The sequence below is a fragment of the Labeo rohita genome, chromosome 10 (assembly GCF_022985175.1).
Source record: "Labeo rohita strain BAU-BD-2019 chromosome 10, IGBB_LRoh.1.0, whole genome shotgun sequence".
NCBI classification, from domain to species: domain Eukaryota; kingdom Metazoa; phylum Chordata; class Actinopteri; order Cypriniformes; family Cyprinidae; genus Labeo; species Labeo rohita.
The window spans coordinates 4,935,791-4,959,785 of NC_066878.1; the positions used below are offsets into that span (position 1 = coordinate 4,935,791).

The 23,995-nt window shown below is 33.9% G+C and overlaps 1 protein-coding gene across 2 annotated transcripts in view; it reads right to left on the reverse strand.

Moving 5' to 3' along the window:
- The window catches only part of rxfp2a (relaxin family peptide receptor 2a), a 58,568-nt gene that overhangs the window by 3,186 nt on the left and 31,387 nt on the right, over positions 1-23,995 (reverse strand). For both annotated transcript variants that reach the window (XM_051121353.1, XM_051121352.1), the window contains exons 6-16: positions 22,650-22,721; positions 21,855-21,926; positions 20,113-20,184; positions 16,590-16,664; positions 13,309-13,380; positions 9,096-9,167; positions 8,870-8,941; positions 7,508-7,579; positions 7,345-7,416; positions 7,026-7,255; positions 1,045-1,455 (exon numbers count right to left, since the gene is read on the reverse strand). In XM_051121353.1, the coding sequence (XP_050977310.1) occupies positions 1,045-1,455; positions 7,026-7,255; positions 7,345-7,416; positions 7,508-7,579; positions 8,870-8,941; positions 9,096-9,167; positions 13,309-13,380; positions 16,590-16,664; positions 20,113-20,184; positions 21,855-21,926; positions 22,650-22,721 (1,292 nt within the window). The remainder of the gene's footprint in view (positions 1-1,044; positions 1,456-7,025; positions 7,256-7,344; positions 7,417-7,507; positions 7,580-8,869; positions 8,942-9,095; positions 9,168-13,308; positions 13,381-16,589; positions 16,665-20,112; positions 20,185-21,854; positions 21,927-22,649; positions 22,722-23,995) is intronic.

The following is a 23,995-nucleotide window of genomic DNA, read 5'->3' on the forward strand; positions in this document are numbered from 1 at the left end:
AAGCAAACAATTATTATAGGTGCTCGATTGATAACAATCATTATTGCAATTAATGTTAAAAACAATTTAATATTTTTGTGGAAACTGTGTGAGCAATTATTTGAAATCTTTTGTAACATTAAAAAAACATTTAAATTAACAACTGACTGTATATTTGCGAAATAAAAGTATTAATTTCTTATTTGCCCCAGACTTTTGAATTGCAGTCTCTTTTTTGTTTCTGCAAAAAAATTAAGCTGCAAGACCATTTTCATCATTTATAATAGGAAAAGTTTCCTGAGCACCAAATTAGCGTATTACAATGATTTCTGAAGGATCTTGTGACACTGAAGATTGTGGTAATGGCAGCTGAGGAATTAATCAGAGGAATTCACTAAATTTTTAAATATATGTGACCCTAGACCACAAAACCAGTCGTAAGTGTAAATTTCTCGAACTTGAGATTTTTACATCATCTGAAAGCTGAATAAATACACTTTCTGTCGATGTATGGTTTGTTAGGGAAGGACAATATTTGGCCGAGATGCAACTATTTGAAAATCTGGAATCTGATGGTGGAATAAAATTACAATTTTGAGAAAATCGCCTTGAAAGTTGTCCAAATGAAGTTCATAGCAATGCATATTACTAATCAAAAATTAAGTTTAGATATATTTAAGGTGGGAAATTTACAAAATATCTTCATCGAACATGATCTTTACTTAATATCCTAATGATTTTTGTCATAAACGAAAAATTTGACCCATCCAATGTATTTTTAACTATTGCTACAAATAAGACTGGTTTTGTCGTCCAGGGTCACATATTCAAATTGAAAAGAGTTTTAAATTGTAATTGTAATATTTCACAATAATATTTTGATAAAACAAATGCAGGCTTGGTGAGCATACCAGACGTCTTTCCAAAACATAAAAAAATCATAATTATTTTCAAAAATTTGACTGGTAGTATATAATATGTATAGCAGAATTAAATATATGAATTAAAATATATGAAAACATTTCAATACATTAGTAAGCATTAAATCATTAAAAAGACTCGAACCAAGAAATATCCCTGTGGAGTATGCTTTGGCTGTTGGTTTCTCCAGCCTATCTGAGTGCAGAGGAAAACACACTCCATTTCGCCCATAATAGTTCCCAAACACGTCTTCATTTAGCAAGGGAACAGCTGCTATGACAAATCCCAGAATCCAGATGAAGGCCAGAACCAACACCGTCTGCAGCTTCCCGGGCCGCAGATGGCTAAATGGGAAAACGATGACTAGGAATTTCTCTAGTGTCAAGTAGGTGAGGAGGAGAACGGATACTTCAGAGGAGAGCATGGCGAGAAAGCCAATCGTTCTGCATTCCACGCTGTCCATCCAGATAAGAGCGTTCCGGTTATATTCACCCCGGAATTTCACGTCGAATATCCCCAGGAAGAAAAGATAGACTCCCATCAGACAGTCAGCAACTGGAAAGCATTAAAGCAAATGATTACAATCCTCAAATGAAAAAAAACTGTAAGCTTCTACAAATAAATATAACATGAAATCATGTGCCAGGACTGAGACTTGGTTTGTTCTTCAGTCCTCATCTCATGACTTAACCACCAAAGTCAATGTCTGTACCATTTGTGGAATCGCTGTTTCTAATATCATCAGGTCATGTTGGTTTTTGTTACACCCTCTAGTCACAGACTTATTAAGTTGATTTAAAACAATAGTGATTAGTCCCTTCTGCATCAATTTGTGTAATGGATGTTAATCTTGACAGCGCAAATTCTGTTTCTCATTACCAATATAAAAACAAAGACACAGTGTGACCAGTGGCGTGAAGCTGCCTGCCAGTTTATTTTAGGCCTTTCTTTTTTGAGGAGGTGTGAAATATTTGACAGCTGCTCATTTCCTGGTTCTCCCACAAGTCAGAGCTTAAATTGAGGAAAACTGCAGCTGTCACAAAAGCTTATGAGAAAAGGGAATGTGTTTATAATAATGTGAATAATGTATAAACGCATCATTGTTCTTTATAGTTTGAAGGAATAATTGAAGGTGGTATGGCCATCTGTGGTAGTAAGCGATCTTTGATACTGGCAGCATGGCAAAGGTGAGCAGAGGGACACTATTAAAGAAAGCGACAGGTGAAGGTGAAAGCTAAGCTTCTGATCCCACTCTGAATGCACTGATATAGCTGAGATGAACAGACCAAGCACAGACAGTGAACTGTGAATGTGACAGTGGCTGATAACAACTCTCTGTCCTCAGAACTGACCTTTATTTGATATTTGACACATCTTATATAGTGCACGGCATAAATGAGTACACCCCCTCTAAAACTTAAGAAATTCAGCAATTATTCTTTACTTAGAAGACACATTAGGGTTCTTTGGAGATACAATGTTCCAACAAGCCAGCTTGATCAATTACCAAATAAGAATGTCAAACTTTTTTAGGAAAATAAGATTTTCTTATCAAAGTGATACAATGTTGTCTTGCAAAAAATGAGTACACCCTCCTGAAAGTTACTAAATTAAAAAAAAAAATAGTGTAGGTTTAAGGCAATGTATATTGAACCAAAACTTGTAAAGACAAGTAATTATTTTCTAACAACATAGCCTACTGAATCATACTCAGACTTAATGCTGGCAACAATGCAATCACTTGAGAGAGAACTGCAATGTACAATGATACAAGAGGAATACCAAATTATTGTTTTAAGTGTCAAAATATAGCAGATGTACCACTGACATTCAAAAACAATGGACTTGTGACATGCTCCTGAAATAATCAGGTCTTCCCTTTAAGTTTTCATTTAGTGATGAGTGAGTTTTTGCTAGAAAAAGAGCAGGAAAATAACATGCAAGTGTCTCAGAGCTATGAAAAGAGTGACACTTCATCTCACAGAGTATGACAGAGCTTGCAGAAATGACATGCATGGTTGTTGTCACCACTAGAATTGCCTACAAAGCACAATAAACTCATTTAACCTCTTTCAAGGCCCATATTTACAAAATATTTTACCAAATCTGGGAGTCCATACTCTTGTCTCAAGAGACCAAGTCAATCATTTCGGATCCAAAAAGTTCTGGTGTTGCAAGAGGAGGAGTACATTGAGATGTGCCTGGTTCCCACAGTGACGTTCAATGTTAGTAAAGCTCTTATATTGGGTTGTATGAGTGCTGAAAGCGTGAGGGAGTTGTGCTTTATCAATGCTGCCATGAATTTACACACCACTGTCTGATGTAATATGTATTTGCTACCCTCTCCTCATTCCCTGCATTGTTGGGAATTTTTTCAACATGACAATGAAGCTATTAATTCTCCCAAGGTGAAAATCCTTCAGTGGACATGTATTTTACTCAATCTTAACACTCTTGAGCAGCTGTGGGGGATTTTGTAGAGACGAGCTGAGCAAAACTCCCCATTAAGGACCAGGGCATTTAAGGAGGTCGTCCTCCAAGAGTTAAACAGGACAGATGTGGAATTTTGTCATGAACTTGTACTCTCTATATGAATTAAATAAAATAATATAAAATCAAATGAGTTGCACTCTGGCAAAGCGCAAAGCTACGGTGTGTTTGGTGGGGGGCAATTGAGAATGAAAGTCATGTGAGTAGAGGCAATGATTGGATATGACTAGTTATGTTCAGCTGTGATTGGCTCAAGTGGTAAACCCTCTTGTGTTCACAAATCAGTCTGAATAAACAATATGATGGCGTTAATGGGAAGAATAATTTAAAAAAGAAAGTAAACAACTCACACACTTAGATATAATCACTTTGTTATGTCAAAATAAGAGTTAAAATGACCTGAAAACATGATCTGTGGGATTTTTTTAGTGAGTAATCAGCTTGGTAAAATTTAAAGTAAACCTCTGTGTCTGTGACCAGTATTTACCGAGTTGATGACTGATGATCCGAAAAAATTAAAGGTAGTCAACTATAAAAAGAATAGCTTGATATGAAATATATTGTTTAAATTGTTACTGCCTTGATTTATTATTCTGGAATACACTAACACTAACTTGATTCATAAATAGAATGTTAATGACAAAATATAAAACAGCATTGTTTTTTCCTTTTTCTGATAGTGCAAGTACTGTTTATTTGATTTACTTTATTTACGTTTTTTATTTAACTGATTTACATTTAATAAAAACACAAAGAAAGAAAGAAAAGAAAAAAATCAGAACACCAGTGCACAGCACTATATATGTGGCCACTAAACCAGTCAAAGCTGAATAAATAAGCTTTCCTTTGATGTACGGTTTGTTAGGATAGGACGATATTTGGCCGAGATACGACTATTTGAAAATCTGGAATCTCTGAGGGTTAAAAAAAAACAAAACAGTATATTGAAAAAAATAGCTTTTAAAGTTGTCCAAATTAAGTTCTTAGCAATGCATATTACTAATCAAAATGTAATTTTTTGTATATTTATGGTAGGAAATTTACAAAATATCTTCATGGAACATGATCTTTAAAAAAATCAATAATTTTGACCCATACAATGTGATTTTGACTATTGCTACAAATATACCCATGCTACTCATGACTGGTTTTGCGGTGCAGGATCACACACACACACACACACACACACACACACACACACACACACACATATATATAGTTTTGATATGATTATGTATAATGAATCTAATTAATATATAATAATAATTTATATAAACTAATTTGTATTAATATAATAACATTTAAAACTTTCAGTTATTACTATAATACCTATATAATAAATTAAAATCAGCTTTTGCTGAAAAAGTAAAATTTAGCAAAAGATTGTTTGTCCAAAGAAGAGACAAATGGCCAATAATATAATCTCGGCAAGTTTCACAACAAATTTAGAGTATGTAGGAAATATCCTGACAAGAAGATTTATTTTAGGGTACCCTGGCTGATTTAGTTCTTTACTCATTGTCAGTACTTCAATATTTTATTTTTGCAGACTTAATTCCCTCGTATGTGTATATATGCACCTGTAACGTGTTGATGTCATTTGCTGTCACTGTATTATAGTCATTACAGACTTTATTTCTGTATCAAAGGAAAATTAATAAAACATATAGTTAACAAAAATAAATATGCTGGGAAAGCATGAAATCACAATTTTCAAGCAAAAACAAAATAATAAAAATAATGCTGCCTTCCCCATTGGATTTTTGGCAGTAAAACCGCAGTCCTGAAAAAAGCAACCCATCAAGCGGCTATTCACATTCTCATCCTGATGTCTGGAAAAAACTACATCTGTCACAGATTTACTGAAGTATTAGTAGATGTGTTTATTGTTCGGTACATCGGGAAGTGATCGGACTGTGGAACAGTCTGTAACTTTACCCTTTAAATAAGTTCAAAAATGCACATAACATTCAAGCAAGCTAGCTTATGAAGACAAATGCACTGTCGCTTTCTAAATAGGATTATAGATGAATGCATAAACGCTCAGCAATGAACAATCAAACACGCACAAAGACATACACCAGACACAAAAGCAACTAAATCATAATGGGCTTTACTGTCAGCTTCCATTTTTCAGATAAATTCCCTTACCTATTGTTACCCTTGGCTTTTCCACTAATACCCCCATTCATGAAGGCTGCATAACTGGGCATAGTTTCTTTCCAAAAAAATATTTTTTTTTTCTCTTGTAGATGGTCTAGCCAAACTTTTTTGGAGTTAATTCAATTCTGTGGATTTTTATGAGACTGTTACAGACAGATGGCAGTCTGAGTGTGTGTATTTAAGTGTTCAGTACAAAGACCAGACTATTCAGTAATGAAGCTAGTTGATAATTATGATTCATTCAGGTTCATTTAATGTTTAACAATTATTTAATAATAAGTTAGACGGCGATTACAGCTTGTGATCATATGTCGATCCAAGACATCTGAAGCTGTCGTCTTATTATTATTATTTTTATTATTATAAAACATTTTTGCATGTATTTACAGTTGATGTCAAAAGTTTACATACACCTTGCAGAATCCGCAAAATGTAAATAAAGTCCAAAAGAGAAAATAATAGCTGAATTCATAAAAATGACCCCCTTCAAAAGTTTACATACACTTGATTCTTAAAACTGTGTTGGTATGATCCACAGCTGTGTGTTTTTGTTTTTTTAATTTAGTGATAGTTGTTCATGAATCCCTTGTTTGTCCTGAACAGTCTTCAGAAAAATAATTTAGGTCCCACAAATTATTTGGTTTTTCAGCATTTTTGTGTATTTGAGTCTTTTTCAACAATGACTGTATGATTTTGAGATCCATCTTTTCACGCTAATGACAACTGAGGGACTCATATGCAACTGCATCAGGTTTAAACGCTCACTGATGCTTTAGAAGGAAACATGATGCATTAAGAGCCAGGGTTTTTTTTCATTTAGCACTGTCCCTCAGAAGCTACAGGAGATACTTACATGTTGTCCAGAAGACAAAATAAGTTACATTTACCCTGATCTTCAAATTAAAAAGGTTTCACCTCCGGCTCTTAAAGCATCGTTTTTCCTTCTGAAGCATCAGCGAGCATTTGAACCTTCTGTAATAGTTGCATTTGAGTCCCTCAGTTGTCCTCAGTGTGAAAAGGTGGATCTCAAAATCATACAGTCATTGTTGGAAAGGGTTCAAATACACAAAAAAGCTGAAAAACCAAAGACTTTGTTGGACCTGAAGGATATTTCTGAAGAACAGCAGGCAGTTTAACTGTTCAGGACAAACAAGGGACTCATGAACAACTATCACTAAAAAAACACACAGCTGTGGATCATTCAGGTAACAACACAGTATTAAGAATCAAGTGTATGTAAACTTTTAAACGGGTTCATTTTTATAAATTCAACTATTATTTTCTCTATATTTAAACATTTTTTATGTGAAATTTCTTATTCAGGTCAGTACTAAATAAAAAATAGCATGCATTTTGTATGATCCCTCTTATTTTGGTAAAATAATTAACAGATTTTGTAGATTCCGCAAGGTGTATGTAAACTTTTGACTTTGTATTAATCAAATAATAACAATAGTTTTAGCTGTACTCACAACACAGGACTTTGATGCAGGCTGCATGCAGGTTGTTCTCTGCTCTAATGAAGGAGCGCATTCCAATAACAAAGAGATTCCCAAAGCAGGTGATGAAGGCCATAACCCAGACAGACACCCGCAGAACCAGGCTGGCTAACAGATCTTCCACTGATGAAATGCCATCTGTGTTAGGTTTACATTTCCGAACATGTGGGGCATAGGAACAGTACTGAAAATCCTTAAAATATCTAGAAAAGACAGATACGCACACATAACAGATTAGAAACTGAGCATCCTGCTCATGCAAAAAAAACAACACACGATCAAAGGTACGCACATGTGAGACAGGTTTCCCATGGGAAGAAACATCTTGGTGGTTATATCAGGAATTTCAATGCCCTCCAGACTTCTGTTAAATACAAGTGCATGTTGTGTTTCATGTGACACCTACTAAAAAAGGCATTCTTTTGAAAAGCAGAACATGCAGTGTTGATACCTACAGAGACTCAAGTTGGACCAGGTGATCAAAGTGACTGGCGTGAATTTGGAGGGAAGGATTATGGGACATGTTCCTGCAAATATTAAATGGAGTATGTCAGCCAAAAATGGTAATTTTGATTATTTACTTATCACATTCCAAATCTTGTTTTTTTTTTTTTATAAAGAACCGCTTTGTAGCTATTCCATCGACAGTTAATAGTTACCAGGAGTTGTCAAAGTCTTCTGAAGACCATTCATTTTAGGCAGTAATATCAGTAATAACTATGATCTGAATGCGGATGTAGGCTACAAATGAGCTTCGGTGAATTTTAGTCTGCTCCTCGTACCAGTCAAAAGTTTTTGAACAGTAAGATTTTTAATGTTTTTTATAGAAGTCTCTTCTGCTCACCAATCCTGCATTTATTCCATCCAAAGTACAGCAAAAACAGTAAAATTTTGAAATATTTGTACTATTTAAAATAACTGTTTTCTATTTTAATATATTTTAAAATGTAATTTATTCCTGTGATCATACATTTTCAGCATCATTACTCCAGTCTTCAGTGTCACATTATCATTCAAAAATCATTCTAATATGCTGATTTGCTGTTCAAGAAACATTTTATTATTATTATCAATATTTAAAACAGTTTAGTAATTTTCCGGATTCTTTAATGAATAGAAAGATCCAAAGATCAGCATTTATCTGGAATTAAAAAAAAAGGTGGGGGGGGATAAATTTCAGATAAAAGCTGTTTTTCTGAACTTTCTATTCATCAATGAAACCTGAAAAAAAATCTGTTCAGCTATTTTCAACGTAGTAACAATAATAACAAATGGTTTTTGAGCAGCAAATCAGAATATTATAATGATTTCTGAAGGATGTGACTGGAGTAATAATGCTATAAATTCAGCTTTGGAATCACAAAAATAAATTACATTTTAAAATATATTCAAATAGAAAACAGTTATTTAAAATAGTAAAAAATATTTCAAAATTGTACTTTGGATCGAATAAATGCAGGCTTGGTGAGCAGAAGAGACTTCTTTAAAAAACATTACAAATCTTGCCTTGTAAAACTGGTAGTGTATCATAACAGTTGTAAATAGAGCTAGACTACATTTATTGTGGGGTTTTTTTTTTGTCATTTTTGAGGGGTTGACAGCTTCCAAATGTAGACTTGTTTCTTCCATGGAAGAAATAACAGTGCAAAGGCTTGGAGGGACATGAGGGTGAGTGAATGACAGATTTTTTTTTTCCACTTTGGGTGAATTATCCCTTAAAAACATTGTTTTATTGTGGTGCTGTTTATTACATTGCGTGCTCTGACCAATCCAACGCTTTTGAAATAAACAGTGTGACTGATATGTGGATGACTCACAGTTTCTGCAGATATTTTAAACTCCTAAAGGTGTTTTTAGGAAGACTGGACATTCTGTTGCAAGACAAGTCTCTAAAAAACAAGAAGGAGAAACAAATACATCAGTTAGATGAGCAATTTCCATTTGCATACAAAGACATTTAAATTATGTTTAAACAAGTTTAAACAAAATGATTACTCTCAAATCACAAGATTTCACAATCTTTGCAGATTATGCGGTACTCACAGTTCAACCAAAGATCCAAGAGAATGAAAAATGTTTTCGGGAAGGATCTTGATTTTATTGTCATGCAGCGATCTGGGCATAAAAATCGAGAGAACAAACTTTAATGTTACTTTCCAATGAGACTATACCACCATATTTTCACTTGTGTGGAAAGCCTCAAAGAACAGCCGCTGGGCCGTGAAACAGCCAGATGATAACGAAATCGTATTATTTCTGCTGCATTTTCCATCTTATTCTTCCATCAAGGGCAAGCTGACCCTATCTGCAGAGATACTCATCTCTCCCCGAAAGTCTCATTTAAGATATATCTGACACTTCCCCACATCTATTACAAAAGAGAATGGCACGTCTTAATAGTAAACTAATAGAGTCTTGAAAAAAAAACATCTGGAAGGGATATTGTTGTTGCTGTGAGACATGCCAGTCTGTCCGCATAAGGCAACAACGACACTGAGAAAATTTTCTGTCATCACACTGTTCCTGGGAGACATTCTGCTTTCATTTTCAACAGTTTTGGGAGGAAATCAAGACCACCGCTCCAAAATAGTCACATTCACAGGTTCTGGGATTAGAATCCTCTAGTCAGCCAGCAAATAAACATCCCAAGGTGAAAACTGATAGGAGTTAAACTGCACTGCAGATCAATAGATTATTTTAAAGTAGTATCAGTTGCTTCAAACTCTATTCATTTGCCCAGAACAAAATGAGAAGAATGATATAAAGAAAACATTTTCAGAAATGATCTCAAATAGGCCCAGCATGGAAGCCTGATGAAAAAACAGTCCCAGTTTTATTTATAATTTGCAGACCTTTCAACACGTTCTTGACAAAAATGCTACATCTTAGGCCTAAGCAATAAAACACAAACATCAAGACTTTTGAGCAAAGCTTGTTCTCAAATCTGTGGTAGAATTGTAATGATGTGAGTTTGCTCTGGTATACAGCAAAATGCCATTAACCTTTTTAGTTGTTAAAGGAATAGTTCACCCAAAAATTAATTACTCACCCTTTTTTAATGAAATCCGAGAGCTTTCTGACCCTGCATAGACAGTAACACAATTGACATGTTCAAGGCTCCATGTGACATCAGTGGTTCAATTGTAATTTTATAAAGCTACAAGAATACCTTTTATGCGTGAAGAGAAAAAAAGAATGATTTTTTTAAACAATTTCTTCTCTTCTGTGTCAGTCTTTGACACACATTCACAAGAGTATCATGACGCAAGCAGAAGAGAAGAAACTGTTGAATAAATACAATTTGTGGCAGTAAATGAAGAGGTAACATACCAACCACAAGTGCAGTATGGAGTACCTCAAGGTTCAGTACTAGGACCGTTTCTTTTCACGCTTTACATGTTACCCTTGGGAGATATCACTAGGAAACATGGTGTTAGCTTTCACTGTTATGCTGATGATACTCAGCTCTATATTTCTTTGCACCCTGAGAAAATGTACCAATTTAAGAAAATTACCGGAATGCACAGTCGATATAAGAAATTGGATGACTAGTAATTTCCTCCTGTTAAATTATGAAAAAACAGGTTTTAATTATCAGGCCAAAAACCTCTGCATGTAATGACCTAGAACATTGTCTAACACTTGATGGCTGCTCTGTCAATTCTTTGTCATCAATTATAAACCTAGGTGTGCTATTTGATAGAAAATCTTTCCTTTGAAAGCCACATTTCTACACTCTAAAAATACAACTTGGGTTATTTGGCAACCCAGTATTGGGTAAATATTGGACAGAACACATGCTGAGTTATTTTTTTGTTAAATGTTCTTACCAGACATGCTGGGTTATTTTATTTAAGTCAACTGTTGTTTAAAAATTATTATATTGCTGGCTTAAAATGGACTGGAACTTATACAAAACACTCAGAATTACTAGAGGCGATGGCAATAATCAAAAGATGAACATTTATTATTAAGCAAGAACACACAGACAAAATACAAGACAAATTTAATTTATTTAGGTGAATACAGCATAGTTTACAATATTGCATACATTCAAACTCATTTAACAAGCATTTTAGACATAATGTAGCATTTAAAAGTAGCATTTTAATTTAGTGTATTCAACCGTTCTCTGTAATCACTTTTTTACCAAAGTAGCACTAATTCTAGTGCTGGTGTGTTGCCAAAATCTGAGCTAGTGAAGGGCAGCTGTTCGCCAAGGTAACTGCGAACTTCACTCGTAGCTGTAAGATGCCATGACTGACTCCAAAACCTGCCCACAAACGAACAATCCTGACATTAGAGAACATATTTTAACATCAAATTAAATTAAACTCAGTACTATAACGAATAAAATCCATTTATTTTATGCAAGGCAAAAGGCTTTTCCATCATGCAAACTGACTGACATCTCGTCCTTATGTTGCGTTGCGTAAAATAATACAATTTACAGCAAGACGTTATAAATGAAATAAAATGTATACAAACCTTTATTTCACTGAAGAAGTGTACCAAACTGGCGGAACTGAGAACTGCTCTCTCCTGTAGAGGACTCTAAAAGCCCGTGCTCTGACTGTAACTCAGCAGCTGGGTTGTTTTGTCAGAGACAGGCTCAACCCAGCGGTTGGATAGAAAACAATAACCCAGCATTAAAAATGACCCAGCGACCTAGTTACAGAAAAACTACCCAGCACTTGGGTAAAAAATATTAAAAATAACCCAATAAAATGACCCAACAGCGTTTGGGTTAAAAAAATAACCCAGCACCTGGGTAGAAATATTAAAAACATCCCAGTAAAATGAACCAACAGGCTGAATCCAGCATTTGGGTTAAAAAAAAATAACCCAGGATTTTTTAGAGTGTAGCATTTGTAAAATCGCATTTTTCCTATCTCAAAAATATATCTAAATTACAACCTATGCTCTCAATGGCAAATGCAGAAACGTTAATTCATGCATTCATGACCTCAAGGTAAGATTATTGTAATGCTCTATTGGGTAGTTGCGCCATGCGCTTAATAAGCAAACTCCAGCTGGTTCAAAATAGAGATTTTACAAAAACCAAGAAGTATGACCATATTGGCCCAGTTCTGTCAACACTGCACTGGCACCCTATTAAACATTGTATACATTTTAAAAACTTGCTAATTACCTATAAAGCTCTGAATGGTTTAGTACCTCAGTATTTGAGCAAGCTCTTATTGCATTATAGTCCTTTAAAGCTGCTTACAGAACTCAAAATGGCCGTTTCAAAAAAGAGAATATCAAATATAACTGTGGGCAGCAGATTATTTTCCTATTTAGCTCCCGAACTCTTAAACAATCAGCCCAACACTGTTTGGGAGGCAAACACACTGTCAGTTTAAATCTAGATTAAAAACCATCTCTTTAGCCTGACTTACACATAAAACACTAACACATCTCTATAGTTCAAATCTGTTGAAGGACTGTTAGGCTGCCCCACAGACAGATCCCCTCCGAAGACCTCGTCATCAAAATGGCCTTTGGGACAAGACCACGGAACCAGATGTGTCCTTGAACCACTTATGTCACATGGACGATTTTAGCAATGTCCTTACTACCTTTCTGGGCCTTGAACGTGTCAGTTGCTTTGCTGTCTATGCAGGGTCAGATAGCTCTCGGATTTCATCAAAAATATCTTAATTTGTGTTCCAAAGATGAACGAAGGTCTTACAGGTTTGGAACGACATGAAGGTGAACAATTAATGACAGAATTTTCATTTTTGGATGAACTATCCCTAAGTTGTTGATCTGACAATATCAGAATTGTGTAATAAAATAAAATGGTATCTAACATCAAATGATAGACACAACCATCAGAATGGCAGCATGTCCTACATTTTATAGTTGCAGTAAAATGATGATTTCAACACATGCTTGACTTTATTACCCACAAGGGCATCAAGCTTTGTTCTTCACTTGTAGGAAACACTTGGAGACAGATACTCAAATCCTGATGACTAACCAAGAACAAGCATTTCCTTTTTAGAGATAATAAACTGTGGATTAAAAAAAACATGTCTGAGATCCAAAGCCGAAGTCGTAAACCAAAACCAACATCTGTACCGCATTCAATTAAATTGACTATTAAATCAAACTCTCTGCCATGTTGCCATTATAAATTGTAATGCTGGCATTAACATGTGCAGCCATCATATAAAAAGCACAATGAAACTAATTCATCAGACTTTACAGTGGATTGTGGCTGAGGGTAAATGTAGGCAAAAACACTTACAGCACTGTGAGCTCGGTGCACGTCTTCAGAGTGGAATAATTCAGCAACTCAACGTAGTTCTCGGCGATGTCCCTGTGAGGAAAGACGAGCCAAGGAAAAGCAAAGTAAGAAAAACAGCTGTAAATTTTAAAAAATCCTGACTTTAAGGACACGAGAGGAAGACAACATTTGCACTGACGACTGGGAAAACTCATCCCATTACTCTGCCCGCAACAACAAAAATAAATCTGGTCAAGAGCCATAGGTGCTTGACAGCGACATAAATAATCAGCGTGCCTCATGAAGCCCCATGACGAAATTGTTCATTCAGCGAGCACCTCGTTGAGCGGGTGCGCCTGACTTTGATAGTACCGCTGATAGTCTTTCTCTCCAAACTGTCAGGCTGGACTAGCAGATGGCAAATTGTCATTCAGCGGTGAGAGTATTGCAGCGTGAGTGAGCAGCTCACATAGGCGATGTCAAAAATTGCAGTGACCCTGCTGATGGCCATTGTCAGTCTCTTTCTGCTCTTTCCTGTAATTACCAGAGCGCATTGTTCACAGAAAAGCCGAAAAAGAGTCCTAAGTGCTCACTATGAAAGGAGAGATGCTTGAAAATACACAAATGCCAAATCTGGCTAAGATACAGGCATTTTGAGAAGAGTTTTCATTGTTAAAATGTGTTGTAGTCACACAGCTTAATCTGGCCTATAAACGCCCACTTAGACAAGAAGAGAGTGTCTGACTGGTATGTTAAAAAAAGAAATCACAGTTTGTTTTGTTCGCACTAACTGGAAAAACTGGCTGATCTAGAGACTGTTTCATCCTGAAAAGCACTCGCTGTATCACCCGGTACCTCGTAAACATGACTTTGTTTCCAAGTAGACTGATAATAAACCCTGTGTGCCCTTACTCCAGGAAGCTGCTTGAAATCAGCCAATCAGATTAAAGCTTGCCAGATAGAGAAAATGCTTTCTAGTTTTGTGTGCGATGTCCATCAGATGGTCAGCAAACTGGCCTGTGGGTGTCCTGTCTAAAAGCAATCAGGTTGGTAATTGTCGACTATAAAACTTGGAACAAAAACATCTTTGAAGTTTTTGAGCGAGTGTGGTCTTCTCTGCAAGGTTCACATGAGCAAAGCAAGCGCTGACAGCAGCGTAAGATGGATTAAGTGACTTTACTTGGACTGCTGTGAAATTTCACTGAGTGCTGATATGATTTATTCCGAGTATGGTTTGCTTAATTCAAACGCGCTAGAGAGGATAATGATGTTGTATCATCTGTTCAGTTCAGAGACGTATTACAGACCTGTTTGTTAACCTTAGAATTACCTATTTAAATAAACCAAAGAGCATGATGACTAATAAGCTAATGGACATGAAGGTATAAACACACACGTACAGAGATAAGCAGACGCTTACACAGCTAAAATAGCAAAACAAACCTTCCCAGAGTACTTCCCAGAAAAGTCAGCTTGATATGTTGGGGCCACTCGGATCAAGAATAAATGATTTCTTACTCTCCCTAAACAAGATGCACATGTACACATGCACAAAAATAAACAGACCAGCCAAGAACATTATTAAAGTATCACAGCACAAACACTTGTAGTTTAGCTGGTCATGTCATGAAAATTCAGTGAATTAGAAAGATTTAATTACAGACAGGCTTGCTGTGAGCCCCATGATGCTGTATACAATTACAAACCCAGCAGAGCTCTTTTTTATTTCCTCTAATGAGCCTTTAACTCTGATTTTATACTGTGATATTGTATCCAACCCACCTTTGAGCCTTCTACATAATTCTTTATATTTTAGTGTCTATCTCAAATTACATAAATTCTCAGTGCAAATGTCACCAGATGTCATGTCACCATATATTTAGAAAGGGCCCATCAAACACAGCTGCCTCTTTCTTTTTAAACGCCAAAACCATTTTTTACATGTCAAAGTAAATTTTCTACACAGAAGGAACTGTAGTTTTATGTCAAAGTTAATTCATCCAGGTCTTACATATATATCATACAGGTGAATTGCCAAACCACATTATTATTATTTGGCTAAACACAAGTAATTCCTTTAAAAATGTGGAGTAAACTGTACCAGATGCTTTGGGGTAAGATATGTCAGTGTCTGAACGGGGCCAAAATTATACCATGAGTGCTGTCACAGATAATGTTGAATATTAATATGTATAATTATTTTTATAAGTAACAATTTAACACTTTTACTATATATTTTACTGCAAAGGTTATTAATTTTACTATATTATTGCTATATACACTACCGGTCAAAAGTTTTTGAACAGTAAGATTTTTAATTTTAAAGTAATCTTTTGAAATATTTTTACTGTTTAAAATAACTGCTTTCTTTTTGAATATATTTTAAAATATAATTTATTCCTGTGATCTCAAAGCTGAATTTTTAGCATCATTACTCCAGTCACGTGATCATTCAGAAATCATTCTAATATTCTGATTTGCTGCTCTAAAAACATTTATTACTATTATTATTATGTTGAAAACAGCTGAGTAGAATTTTTTCAGGTGTCTTTGATGAATAGAAAGTTCAGAAAAACAGCATTTATCTGAAATAGAAATCTTTTGTAACATTATAAATGTCTTTATCATCACTTTAGATTAATTTAAAGCATCCTTGTTAAATAAAAGTATTCATTTCTATCATGTCTTTTCAAAAAATAAATAAACAATACTCCAAGCTTTTGAATAGGATAGTGTATAATGTCACAAAAGCTTTTTATTTTAGATAAATGCTAATTTTTGGATCTTTCTATTCATCGAAGAACCCTAAAAAAAAGGTACTCAACTGTTTTAAATACTGATAATAATAATAATAATAAATGTTTATTGAACAGCAAAGCAGCATATTAGAATGATTTCTAAAGGATCATGTGACACTGAAGACTGGAGTAATGATGCTGAAAATTTAGCTTTGATCACAGGAATAAATTACATTTTAAAATATATTCAAAAAGAAAGCAGTTATTTTAAATAGTGAAAATATTTCACAATATTACTGCTTTTACTGTATTTTGGATCAAATAAATGCAGGCTTGGTGAGCAGAAGAGACTTCTTTAAACAGCATTGAAAATCTTAGTGTTCAAAAACGTTTGACTGGAAGAGTAAATCACTATATTTCTCAATAAAATAAAATAAAATAAAATACTGTATATACTGTTGTGCATTAGGAAAGATGCATATGATTTTATCCTCTACTTTGTGTATGTAAGAGGTAAAAAAAAAAAAAAAAAAAAAAGGGGGGTCAATAACAGGAACTACTTACAGCCACCTGAGCACGGGCATGTGCTGACAGAGACTTGAATCGGGCAGCCACATCAGGGACGTGTTCACCATTGATCTGAATAAAGATTAAAATTAAATACAGATTAAAATCAACCACCTAAAATGACAACACAGCCTCAATGAGCAGACTGTCACAGCGGGAGCCTTGAAAGTCTTTAATGCAGAAATTCAACAACCCCCCGGCAGCGCTTTCAAATATGACTGAATCAGTTTCAGAGGAAAAACAATCAAGGCTTTCTGCCAGACTAGCTGTGTGCTATTAGGTGTCCTCTGCTTCACAAGCATAATTATCTGGAAACTGTGTTTCAAATTAGTTCATGTAAAGTGAATCCTTAATTATTATCAACTAACTAATATATTAATGTAACAATATATCTTCATCATTAATGTAGTCAAAAATACCAGGAAATTAGACATTAACGTAAAACGCAAACAATACATAATTTTGCTTTTTATGCAAATTTAGAGAACAATTTTATCTGTTCTCATAAATGAAAGATTAATGACGTGCTTATTATTCAGTGGACACTTGTTCAGCTAATTTACAAGGTTGTATTTCATAATAAATCACAGAAAAAGTTCTGTTCCCATATTTGTAGCTGTACAGATAACAAAGTGTCACACCACTATGGATGCAACAAAAAATTACAGTATTTTCTGTAAATACGCAAGCTAAGCTTTTGTATGCAATGGCTAAATTGCAAACTGAGCCAGGCCGCTGGAAAAGCGTTCAGAAGACGAACTACCATTATTTCAGCCATTATGGGTATCACGAAGCGAATTGAACTGGAGAAAACATATCTCTTCTGGGACGACTTTAGATATCTTTATTCATGAAAAGTAATCTCATGATGGACCGTTCTTTGTAGTGATGCTTAATATCTCTTAGGCTTTTGCTGTTATTAGTCAGCCGTCCCTAAGAGAACCCTGGTTTTTATTAAGGTGGAGGGACATAAATGAAACATTCATGAAACATGATTCAGTGATTCAACTATACTTGGCAAGGCCAAAGTGGCAAATAATGTGAAACTGTGCCAAGTGTTCATTCATAGAGCTGTAATGAACAAACAAACAATGATAATTATAATTGACTCAGAATGCACAGGTTATTTGCCTTAAAAATTTAAGTTCAGTCAACTAAAATAAGTTTAGTCAACTTGAATGTTAAATAAGTAACAACTTAGATATTTGTGTTTGCTAAACTTAACAGATGTAAGTAACCCAGCTGCCTTAATATTTTAAGTTGATTCAACTCATATATCTAAGTTGTTACTTAGTATAATTTAACATTTCAAGTTGAATAAACTTTTTTTGAGTTGACTGAACTTAAAATTTTAAGGCAGCCAGGTTACAAATTATTTTAAGTTGACTCAATGAATTGTTTTTTACAGTGTATGATCTAAGTGCTTTTTCCAGTTTAAGAAACTAAAAATAAATAATTTAATAGATAATAATAAGCATAGATTTAATTTGCTAAGTGCTTACAAACGTTAAGATAATAAAAAAAAAATAAAAAAGACAATTTAAAAAATATATAAAAAATGAATGCTGATATTTCTGCAAAACGGTTACAAAACAAGATAAAATGAGGGATATTTTTGATTTATGGAATAGTTCATTACTTTATAAGGAAAAAAAAATGATTGTATGAGGGTTGTTGCACAACCTGGAGAATATTATGTCAGTTTATCAATATATTCTACTGCCATTCGAAAGTTTGGGATCAGTAATGTTTTTAATGTTTTTTAATGTCTTTTCTGCTCATAAAGGCTGTGTTTATTTGATCAGAAAAACAGAAAAAAAAACAGTAAAATTGTGAAATATTATTGCAATTTAAAATAGTGCTTTTCTTTTTTAATATACTTTAAAATAGAATTTATTCCTTCAGAAATAATTCTAATATGCTGATTTATTATCAAAGTTAAAAACAGTTTTTGCTGCTTAATTTTTTTTTGAAACTATGATACTTTTTTCAGGATTCTTTGATGAATAAAACGTTAAAAACAACAGCATTTATTTAAAATAGAAATCTTTTGTAACAACATACGCCGTTCGAAGTTTAAGGTCAGTAAACTTTTCTTTCTATCTTTGTTTTTTTTTTTATTATTAATTTTATTCAGCAATGATGTGATAAATTGACATAAAGTGATAGTAAAGACTTACATTGTTAGAAAAAAATTCTATTTTGAATAAATGCATTTCTTTTTATGAACTTTTTATAAATCAAAGAATCCTGAAAAAAGTATCACAGGTTTCAAAAAATATTAAGCAGCACAACTGTTTCCAACATTGATAATAAATCAGCTTATTAGAATCTGAAGGATCGTGTGACACTGAAGACTGAAATAGTTGCTGATGAAAATTCTGCTTTGCATTACAGAAATAAATTATATTTTAAAGTATATTAAAATATAAAACTTTATTTTACATTGCAATAATATTTCATAATATTTTTTTCTGTATTTTTGATTAAATACTCATTTAAAAAACACTCAAAACTTTTGAACGCCAGCGTATATTAATAAAATCTTTTTTTATATCTATATTCTTGTACAATATCCATTTTATATTCATCAAAATATGTGTCAAGGGTTTAAAAATGTATGATGAAAAAGTCACTGGATTTTTGTTGTTGTTGTTGTTGTTGTTGTTTTTTAAATGACTAGAGTTTCATAGAAAACAGGTTTTGACTAGGACAAAATAAAAGACAGTAATCAGAAGAGAACATTGATGATAAGAAAATAACTTGTGATGGGAATAAATTTATTTTTTTGTACCCTACTCATTTCTGGCTCAGCAGTGGAACTGGAAGCCACAGGACATTTCCAGGGATATTAAAGACATTCTGATGAGGGACTATGATAATGAATTTCTTACTACTAGTACAAATGGTTGCATAATGGCCTGCAGGCAACCCACATGTTGAAATCTAAAAAGTGTAAAATGTCCTCATTGTGGGTACAGACAGTTCTGTGTAACAGTGAAAAGATCAAAAAGTTGTCTCAGAGACGGTTTGCTGAGTCTTGTTGCTGAGTCAAAACTGGCTGTGTTTCAGCGTTAGCGATCCCTCGATTGCTTTTGTTACTTGAGCGATGAGGTGCCTTTCTATTGACATTCCCTTGGAGATGTTTGTAACCGACAAGCGTACGCAAGAGTACTGCTAAACTCAGTTGTCTTTGACATTTCAAATTGTCCCAGAAGAGATATGTTTTCTCCAGTTCAATTCACTTTGTGATACCTGTAATGGCTGAAATAACGGTAGTTCAACTTCTGAACGCTTTCCAGCGGCCTGGCTCAGTTTGCAATTTAGCCATTGCATACAAAAGACAGTTTTCCATTTCTTGTCAGACAATTGGATCAGAAACAGAATCCTGCTTCGTTCATTTTATAATAAAACAAAGCTTACAATTTTCCTCAAAGCGATAACCGTAAGAACAACTGATTAAACAAAATACCACCGTGAAGAATCACCATGAAATATTTGAAAACACCAACATACTTACAGAAATGTCAGCGACCTCAGGCCGATGAACATATCACGGGTAATGCTTTTAAGTGGATTGTGGTCTAAGACTCTGAGGGGGGAAAAATAATAATACAATAACTGAAATGTCTTTTACAAAATGTTAAGCACATGAATACATTGTTAGAATGCTGTTTTTTATTTGTTTTGGTGTTTTTGCACAACAGAAAGAAATATCTAGTTGGCAAATGTGCAGTCAGTGACTGTGCTTGTTCAAATACAGCGTAAATCTGCTAAACCTGCGTCTGTTTGGCAACCGAAAAGTAATTCTCTGCTTCTTTTTGCAAAACCACATTCTATTTTCAGCACTTTCCAGAGCTAATCTGCAGACCACATCTTTTTCTGTGTGATTATGCCAAATTCAATTAAGCACCTATTTAACAAGGGAGACAGTGCCTCTATGAAGCAATAAAAATGAAAGTAAACAAACAAACAAAAAATGAAATGAAATATTGTGTAACGCCAAAGTATGCTGCAAGATGAAGTTCAAGAAAAAAGATGATTTAGAAATTAAAAATAAACAAAAATATAAACACTTGAAACAAAAAAATTAAAACAATAAAAATATACACTACCAGTCAAAAGTTTTTAAACAGTAAGATTTTTAATGTTTTTCTTAAAGAAGTCTCTTCTGCTCACCAAGCCTGCATTTATTTGATCCGAAGTACAACAAAAGCAGTAATATTGTGAAATATTTTTACTATTTTAAATAACTGTTTTCTATTTGAATATATTTTAAAAAGTAATTTATTCCTGTGATCAAAGCTAAATTTTCAGCATCAATACTCGTCTTCTGTGTCACATGATCCTTCAGAAATCATTCTAATATGCTGATTTGCTGTTTAAGAAACATTTATTGTTATTATCATTAACATTTATTATTATTATCAATATTTAAGACAGTTGAGTACATTTTTTCAGAATTCTTTGATGAATAGAAAGATCCAAAGATCAGCATTTATCTGAAATAAAAAGCTTTTGTGACATTATACACTATACCATTCAAAAGCTTGGAGTCTATATATTTGGGACAGAAATGAATTGAAATTAATACTTTTATTTAGCAAGGATGCTTTAAACATCAAAGGCGATGATAAAGACGTTTATAATGTTACAAAAGATTTCTCTTTTAAATAAATGCTGTTCTTCTGAACTTTCTATTCAACAAAGAAACCTGAAAAAATCTGCTCAGCTGTTTTCAACATAATAATAATAATAATAATAAATGTTTTCTGAGCATCAAATCAGAATATTAGAATGATTTCTGACTGGAGTAATGATGCTAAAAATTCAGCTTTGAAATCACAGGAATAAATTACATTTTAAAATATATTCAAATACAAAGCAGTTGTTTTAAATATTAAATAATATTCGGAACAAATAAATGCAGGCTTTGTGAGCACTTCTTTCAAAAACACTAAAAACCTTACTGTTCAAAAACTTTTGACTGGTAGTGTATAAATATGACAAATAAAGTAAAAAAAATAAATAAATAAAATGAGAAAGATAATAAATATCTAAAAATAAATGTTAAAAAGTGCATAAACCTCATGAGAATTTGATCATAACTTTCTTTAATGTATTTTAAACATCGAAAAGTGACAATTGTTGGCCTCAGCGCTCTACTTGTATTAATTTTGCGATTGATATTTCTTGCAAAAGAGCAAGAAGAGTCTATTTCCTCTTTTCTAATTTATGAAATGTGTTGCAATGCATACTCACAGCCAATCTAATTTATGTAGATCTCTGAATACACCCGGTCCCAAATAGGTTATGTGGTTTTGGCTGAGAAACCTGAACAAAAGGTGACGTTTAATAATAGACACAGGCTTGAATTGACAAAAAGCTCTGTCCGCTGTCAAGGTTAAGCATTAAAATGTCCAGAAGATTGATTTACAGACATAAAAGAATAAATTGCCCTATTAGGATTCCAAAATGAAAGCGAGTGCTGTGAAACTCATTTCTGAGCACTGTGCTTCTTCTGAGATGCTTTTAAATGGACAACAATAGATTGGAATAGAATGGAAAAGGTTAGTTTAATCCTACAAAACTGTGTAAGCAGTCCTTAATCATCTCATGCTGACGTCCCCTAATGATAAATGATAGTATAAATCATCGTCTTTTAAAGATTAAGCTTGTCCTTCCTCGCTTCTGAGACTAAGGAGATCTCTAAGCTGCTGTGACGGAACGACAGTTACTATACGGTATTCGCAAAGAGTTTGTTCAAACTGCCTTAAAAAATTGTCTACTCAGCCCCATGAGCAGATCTACAGCACAGTGTCCTCCATACCTAAAGCAATAACAGAAGAAGCATCATTGTTCAATATTTAATCTGAGACTTTAATTTCTCATCTCCAGTTCAGCTGGAGAGATCTAAACACGTCTCTCAATACCACACACTCTCTCTGCTTTTCACAAAATTGCATTGACTATCAGTAACACCAAAACTAAATAAATATTTTCAATCTTTTTAAAAAGGTGATTTGAAGCAAAAGATAGGAAAAGCGAAGTACTCACAGTTTTTCTAGATTAAATAGTCCACTGAAAGCACGGCTTGAGACCATCTGAATTATGTTGTTCTGAAGAAACCTGTTCCCAAAGAAAGTCAGAACAAATAATTGGTGAAAATATTTATGGACGCTATTAATCAGTTGTGGCTTGGATGCTCTTTTTGGAAATCAGACACCATCATAAATGGCTAAAAAGATGCTTTGTAAAAAATTTCAACCAAATAGCCATTTAGAAACAGATTCAAACCCAAAACTTTGCATTTGGATAACTCATTATACCACTGTACACTTCTCATGCTTTTCACTGTAGCATCCCAACATGTTCTTTTCACCTAATAAATACATTTTATGTGAATTAATACCTCATTTTTATAGCCTCATTTACATTACTGTGACAGTGCGTAGACTGAGACTATTATACAGTTCACCTGTCATAGAGAAAATGTTTTCCTTTCATCAAGCTCTTAATGATTGAAATACAGTCATCTATTAGATTTTTTTGAAGACAAACAAGGCCATAAAACACTAGAACATTGAGTAATGTTACTAATAATAATCGGGTACATGTGCGAGAAAGCAAGTAACATTTACTTGGGATCATATCCGCATGTTATGTTGTTAATTTACTTCATTAGTACAAAACCATCTGAGGTGACCTAAGTGATCTTGGATATAAAATGTTGATCTTTCAGAGGAGGATATCCCCAGACCTCCGACAAGCCCCTGATGTTTTGGACCTCGTCCTGGACTTTGTCAAATCCTGGAAAATGCCCTTGGCACGCTCCTGTTTTCTGTTTTATATTAGCAGTATGTTCAGCAATCGTAAGATTTACACACCGGACTAGTTCCTGTGAGGTTGGAGGGTAAATTATGTTAGCTTAGGGCTGGAGTGAGCAAGAAATTTGCTGGTTTCTAAATTTGCAATTCATTTTGTTGAGTCAGAAAATGTACTGAAAATGCAACAATACTTTTTTAAAGGGTACCTATAATGGCAAATTTTATATAGTATTTGAACTGTGCTGACCTGTAATGGTAAAAATCCACCCACTTCATTTTTTATATTCTCTATAAATCAAAAATATTCTGGAGTGCTGTCTTTTGTGAAATCACACGAGGAATAAGCCTGGCCATAACTGGTGACAGATTAAGTGTTGCAATCTTAGCAATTTTGCTGCTATTTAGGAACTTTTCAGACTACTCTAGCAACAAATTCAGCTGTTTTTAAAATTTATTTACCAATGTGTAGCAACGTTTGAAAAGTGGCTTTAAGGAGAAGTCCACTTCCAGAACAAAATTTACAGATAATGTACTCACCCCCTTGTCATCCATGTCTTTCTTTCTTCAGTCGTAAAG